Source organism: Nicotiana attenuata, chromosome 3 (genome assembly GCF_001879085.1).
Source record: "Nicotiana attenuata strain UT chromosome 3, NIATTr2, whole genome shotgun sequence".
NCBI classification, from domain to species: domain Eukaryota; kingdom Viridiplantae; phylum Streptophyta; class Magnoliopsida; order Solanales; family Solanaceae; genus Nicotiana; species Nicotiana attenuata.
In genome coordinates, this window is record NC_031991.1 from 49,765,269 (window position 1) to 49,772,331 (window position 7,063).

Sequence of the window (7,063 nt, forward strand, 5' to 3'; positions counted from 1 at the left end):
ACTGCAATTTTCTCATCATCTTCTTGTACACGCCCTAATGTATAAATTCGTATTGAGGAAATATTAATGTTTCATGTGTTTTGAATTGTGTAGTGGATACGAACTTCTAGAAGGGAATTTGTAATTTGTGGTTGACCAACTCTAAAGTATAGCTCATTTCTATTTCATTCTTCAGTTGGGAAAAACCTTTCCAACATACTTTTCGATTATATAATTTTGTCTAAGTATTTATTAGTAGCAATTTTTTTTCATAAAGAAGTTAGCCAACAATCATGGTAGTATTAGCCCCATGACATAGGAATTGAACTACCCAATTAAGCTTATATAGTTAAAATATCAAATTAGCTTTTTCTCATCTCTTATTAATTTTATGAAGTGCAAAAAAAAAAAAAAAAAAAAAACAGAATACATCTTAACATATGATATTTCATCAAGGTTTATAGTCTAATGACTATCCATGCAAAATTTCACATTATAAAAGTGTGTCCAATTCTCATTGTCTTTTTTTTTGGGTGCAATTCTCATTGTCTTTTTCTCCTTCCTTCCCTTGATCTCCCAGCATAATAGAAACTTTAAAAAAATTGCAGAATTGTTTCTCCGATAATTTACTTTTTCTTAAATTAATTCTCTTTTTTTTTTTTTTTTTAATTTAAAGAAAGTCCAAAAGATGGTCAAAAACTACTACTCCCCAACCGACCCCGCGTTTTCTCTCTCTTTCTCTCACAAAAATCTTCAAAAATAGCAGTCTTTCCCGTGCCATGACCTCTTCCTCCACCGCAACCACCATCTCCGGCAACCACTTCTAGCGGCGGAGCAACTCACTTTTATTCTCCATGGGCAACTGTAATGCTTGCATAAGACCAGAAGAAGCTTCCAAAACCGATCCTCAAACAAAACCAAAGAAGCCCCGAGAACGTAGACCCAATCCGTATTCCAATTCACCCGCCCCGATCCGAGTACTCAAAGACTTCTTCCCTAAAACCCGAATATCCGACAAATACATCTTGGGCCGCGAACTGGGTCGGGGCGAATTCGGAGTCACTTACCTTTGCACCGACCGTGAAACCCGAGAAGCTCTGGCATGCAAATCAATATCCAAGAAGAAACTCCGTACAGCTGTAGACATCGAAGATGTAAGAAGAGAAGTTGCTATAATGTCAAGCTTACCTGATCACGCAAACATTGTTAAATTAAGAGCTACTTATGAAGATAATGAAGCAGTGCATCTGGTTATGGAGTTGTGTGAAGGTGGGGAGTTATTTGATAGGATTGTAGCAAGAGGGCATTATAGTGAAAGAGCTGCAGCTGGGGTTGCAAGAACTGTAGCGGAAGTTGTAAGGATGTGTCATGCTAATGGTGTTATGCATAGAGACTTGAAACCTGAGAATTTTCTGTTTGCTAATAAGAAAGAGCATTCTGCTCTTAAGGCCATTGATTTTGGTCTATCCGTCTTTTTCAAGCCTGGTATGAGTTCTATTATTTTTCAATTTCTTACCCAGAAATGAATTAGTATGGTTGAGCTTTGCTAATGAAAAAGACACTTTTCCCTCTGTCTCGTAAAAATTGATTCCTTTTTTAACTTTTGTCTGTTTTTGACTAGCAGTTTGATCCTTAAAGAAGTGTTTGATTCTTAGTAATTTTTGGAATGTAATTAGGGGAAAGATTCTCTGAGATAGTGGGAAGTCCATATTACATGGCACCAGAGGTGTTGAAGCGGAATTATGGACCTGAGGTTGATATTTGGAGCGCTGGTGTCATCCTTTATATTTTGTTATGTGGGGTTCCTCCATTTTGGGCTGGTATGTATTTTCCAGTTTCCTGTTGAGTTCTGATGTATAGAAGTTCTTTTCTTAATCTGATAATCTTTTTGCAGAAACTGAACAAGGGGTTGCTCTTGCAATTTTGAGGGGAGTGATTGATTTTAAGAGGGAACCATGGCCTCAAATTTCTGAGAGTGCAAAAAGTCTTGTCAGACAGATGCTTGAACCAGACACCAAAAAGCGGTTGACAGCCCAACAGGTCCTTGGTAAGTGTTTTTTTCAACTTAAAGTTGTGAAATTCTTATTAAATCAGGCTCCCTTGGTATACAGAAAACTATGTGTTGAGCAAAAAGATGATTGCAGATTGTTCACCATTGTTTTTCAAGAAGAAAATTTGCGGGTCTGATTTGGACTTTATCCTTCGAAGTCATCAGGAACTGTTTATGTTTTGTCGCAACGTTCTATGTAGACTGATTTATTGTGGGCATGTTTCCTGATACTCTTTTGCGTATTTTGCCACTACACAGGGGAAACATGAGGCTTTCCCAAAGGATATCCCGGCTTTAAATTTCCTGGATCCACCATCAGCATACTGATTTGTGGAATCCAATGTTTATTATTTTTCTGGATGGCAATTGCATATGTTTTTACTCTTATCTTATCGAATATACTGGGGTTTGAGGCTTGATTGAGCTATGGGATAGACAACTCTATGAATCAAATTTGTTTTAGTAGGAATAGTTTCAAGGGTTTTACGTTGTACTAACTGCTTTATGGCTCACTTCTAAAATATTTAACTGTTTATGTTACTCAACTAAATCCCAGCTGTTTATTTACCTTTGCACTTTTTTGTCTTTTGCTCGAAAGGGTTGCTCCAGCATCTGGTAGTTATAAAATCCTCCCCCCCCCCCTCCCCCCCCTTTTGTTCTGCTAAATCTTCTAGAGATGTCAATCTCTATGATCATGGCTCAAAGATCAGAACTGAATGCGGGATAGCCAATTTCACTATGTCTTATAATTATTAGAAGGACTCATTACGAGGAAGGGAACTACTGTAATTGGGACAAGTTGAACGTATTCAAGTGTTGATTCTTACTGACAGTTTATTCTTTCTTTTTCTCTTGTTGATAAGCACTTACAAAAACATAGATTATATAATATAAGATTGTTCAAACTGCTAACCATTTTCTGCATCATCAGTTGTCTGTCATAAAGCAGCTTTTAAGTCAGTCTTCTTTAATGCAGAGCACCCCTGGATACAACATGCAAAAAAAGCTTCAAATGTTCCACTGGGAGATATTGTTAGGACAAGACTGAAGCAATTTTCTATCATGAACAGATTCAAAAAGAAAGCACTGCGGGTAAGCCTTTAATTTTGTTTAAGCATATACAGATCTGAAATTGGTTTGAAGGCCAACGGGAACTTTTTGAGCCTTATTTGGTTAAATCAGAGAGATAGAGAGAGCTGGTGTATAACTTGTAAATGATGTATTATGTGTTGGCTCGTTAGTCCTGTCTTTTCCAAGGCTTTTACGGCTTGTGTAGTTATTTGCAGCATTATGTGGATGTGCTTTAGTTTGAATTGTTTTTGCACCTATTGAATTGCATAGGTCATTGCTGAGCACTTGACACTTGAAGAGGTTGAAGTAATCAGAGAGATGTTTGCATTAATGGACTCTGATGGTGATGGAAAAATATCATATGATGAACTAAAGACTGGACTTAGAAAAGTGGGTTCCCAGTTAGCAGAAGCAGAGATGAAGTTGCTGATGGATGTGGTAAACATTACTATTCTTTTAAACACGTTGAAAAAGACTTTCGTTCTTTCTTCTTTTTGGGATATGAGATTTACGAGTCTTATATGCCAAAATATTAGTAGAACATATTTTGCTTCTATTTTACTCAGTTTCCTGTATGTTTCCTAGTTTTTCGTATGTGCTGCTGTAACATGTAGTTCCACGTGAGTTTCTTCAGATTTAACTCTCTCACTCTACCAATCTCTATGTGCATCCACCCAGCTTTTTGTGTAATATGTATGTATGCATAATATGTGTGTATATTTCATCTCTTCTATGTTGGGTTTTATCTGATTCTAAAAGTCTGATATTAGACTTGGTATCCCACTCCTTTACTACTACAAACTAACTGCTAAAGTTCAGCTCAATGATACATTGAAGCAGGTAAAGCCTATTTGTGTATCTAACTAACATCTTCTCCATTACTTCTCGTTTTTCTTGCCTCGCCTCCAGATTCTGCTGTCCTTTGTGATAAATGTATTCTGATGTGTTTCATGGTAACTACCCAAGTTGTTCTGCAATGTCGTCTCGTGTCTTTTAAGCTCTGTGCCTTCAGGATGTGGGAAAAAGCTGTTCCACAGAACACACACACTCTCTCTTTCTCTCTGCTCTCCATTTAAACTGTGAGTTTGACAGAAGTTACTCTTCCAAGTGACGTTAAAGCAGTCACTTGGAATTCTTGTGATCTCAATTATTCTTTTCTCTCTTGCTTGGTTTCTCCCGGTTTGTTTCAAGTACTCGATGTTTTGAAGGAGACGGGAAATAAATACTTCCTATATTTCTTCTTTCCTCCGTCACTTATTTTACCATAGCTCGCAAATTAGGTTTTTTTGTTGGTGGAAGCATCAAGTAACTCGATCACATCTGTCAGATGGTTTATTTTGCATAAGATATTGGCTCTGAAGACTCTGCATGTTGCATTTATTTCAGGGATTAGCTTTTCCTTCTATTCTCCTCCTTTCATTATATTTAGGCGTGCATATATTGCATGAAGGCTATTAAATAGGCAAGGGGTTCCATTACATTACTACCTGGGTGTGAGGAAGTATAAGCAGGGGTTCTAACACCATGAATGGTGTTGACATTTGATCCTATAGCATTCACTAAATCTTTTTCTGCATTCTCTTAAGTCCCAATACAATCTGGTTGACATTTGTAGCCTATGTTTTAGGCCATCCAAGATTCCCAAGTTTTCTGTTGTAAATGTGAAGCAGCTTTTATATGCAAATTCTCAAGCTTTTAAATGTGAACATGGACATTTGAACAGATCTTACAGCAGATACAATATTTTTTTCCCTCAGAAATAGATTAACAAAATAATCTTGCCTGACAGTTGCTGAAACTATTATTTGATTAGGCTGATGTTGATGGAAATGGAGTCCTGGACTACGGGGAGTTTGTAGCAGTTATAATCCACTTACAAAGGATGGAAAACGACGAGCATTTCCGTAGAGCATTTATGTTCTTTGACAAAGATGGAAGCGGTTATATTGAGCTTGATGAGCTACGAGAAGCTCTAGCAGATGAATCAGGTGCATACGATACTGATGTACTGAATGAGATCATGCGCGAAGTTGATACAGACAAGGTTAGACTCATCTTCTTTTCTCCATGTAGTGACCCTGCCTCTTTCCCTTGCTCTTTCAATATGTTTTAAAAAACAAGCTAAAAGACTTCTTAACATTAAAAAAGTTCGTTCGATCTTGTCAAATGTTGAACATTTAGACACAGAAAATTCGCCAAAAAAGGTGGAATTGCTTTAGGAATGTAGCATGAAAAGTAAAATGCTGCGCTCCTGAATTTATCAACGCTTATTTCCCCTTCCACTGTCTCCTGACTCTGATGTACCACGCCAGTTTTACATTGTTGTTGCATTTTGTACTTTTTCTCAGGATGGGCAAATCAGTTATGAGGAGTTCGTAGCAATGATGAAGACAGGAACTGATTGGAGAAAGGCATCTCGGCAATACTCAAGAGAAAGATTCAAGAGCTTAAGTGTTAATCTAATGAAGGATGGGTCTCTCCAGCTTCAGGATGTGCTCAGTGGCCAAACAATCGCTGTTTAAGTTAAAAGGCTTCATTTTACTATTCTAATGATTTCCGTTGGTTGTTTTAATGGGTTTCACAGCAGATCAAAGCTAATCCGATCATCGATGTTCCAATTCTTGAAAATATTGATATTCAGAAGATCAGATCTTTGTGAAGTGAGCTTTGAGAATGCGATTGGGAGTAGTATGTAGGTATTATTGGGATGTACTACTGGGATTTTTTTTGGCTATAGGGGAAAACGAAGAAGTGTTTTGAACTTCGGCGGATGACATGAAGATTAATGCTTTGTTTTAAGGCTTTTGTATGTTTTCTTTTAGAAGTTCTACATATTTGTATAACTCTTGTATATGTGTTGCAAACTCACAAATGTTTCATGTAAAGCCTTGTATTTATGATTTCCTGAGACTGCATGTGAACTCTTCACTGCAGATGTCCTTCCTCGGAATGAATGAAAATTTCCTTTATTTTCCTCAATCTTCTTGGTTATGAATTTATGCGTTTTCGATTATTCCAATTAGAGAACTAAATCATATTCTTTCTATCCCTTGCAGGTTGATTAAATTCAACATCTACTTGTTTCTAGAGCAGTAAAATTTTTACTTGACTAATATGGAGTAACTAGTCTTACTTGTTTGAGACTCATCGTTTGACATTTGGGCTGTTGTGTCGGCAGACACTTATGTGAGATTTTGGGGGTTTGTGCAATTTAGTTTCTTTCTCATGGGATTTGATTGGAATATTTACACAAATAGCCGGTTAAATTTACTGTTTGTTTTTCCTAGCCAATTTACATAGACACGGTTATACATATACCATATGTTTACCTCGAAAATACGAGTAACAATTAAATTTGATTTATGGTTTTAAAGATACGTGATTTAATTCAATACTAATTAATAACCAAGAAACCTGAAGTATAAATGAAAGGAACAAGTAAAATCAAACCAGAATGTAAACCAGTCTCGACCTCGAGCCAAAGTGACCTCGAGATGGATCAAGAACAATAAAGCAAGAATAATAAAGCTAAAGGACATTTCTGATGAACAATGAGTGAGAAAAGTAAGTGAGTATATTCTTTGCCAACGATTGAATGTCTTTACAAATGATTGGGGTCCCCTTTACATAATAGGGGAACCCTAAATAAGGTACATTTCCATTTATAGTAAAGAATTTTATTGGGACAACTGTCTAACCGCCTAGTACGGATTCGTACAAATCTATTCCGGGATTTACGCCACGATCTTGGGGACGTGGCAGGAATCTTGCTCATTCTGTTACAAATCCATAACGGCATTATCTCGAGGCCAGTCATATTAGGCTTCGACGTTCTTCGAACACTTGGTTCTTCGAGCCTTGTACTGTGTCATCGAGCTCGAACTCGGTCCATCTTGAACTTGGACTTAGGGCGACCCCTCGAGCCCGGGAAATTGGTCATACCCGATTTTGACCGTATACAGA

At 37.2% G+C, this 7,063-nt stretch overlaps 1 protein-coding gene across 1 annotated transcript; it reads left to right on the plus strand.

The window, feature by feature from the left end:
* Positions 655–6,079, plus strand: LOC109223721 (calcium-dependent protein kinase 10-like). Its single transcript, XM_019388136.1, has 7 exons — positions 655–1,464; positions 1,656–1,799; positions 1,874–2,026; positions 3,006–3,121; positions 3,371–3,538; positions 4,914–5,144; positions 5,449–6,079. Exons 1-7 carry the CDS (start codon positions 834–836, stop codon positions 5,620–5,622), a joined length of 1,617 nt encoding a protein of 538 aa, XP_019243681.1. The 5' UTR covers positions 655–833; the 3' UTR covers positions 5,623–6,079.

Coding starts and splice junctions, on each gene's coding strand:
- LOC109223721 (XM_019388136.1), top strand. CDS start 834: ATGGGCAACTGTAATGCTTGCATAAGACCAGAAGAAGCTTCCAAAACC. Junction 1,465..1,655: donor ATCCGTCTTTTTCAAGCCTG/GTATGAGTTCTA, acceptor GAATGTAATTAG/GGGAAAGATTCTCTGAGATA. Junction 1,800..1,873: donor GGTTCCTCCATTTTGGGCTG/GTATGTATTTTC, acceptor ATCTTTTTGCAG/AAACTGAACAAGGGGTTGCT.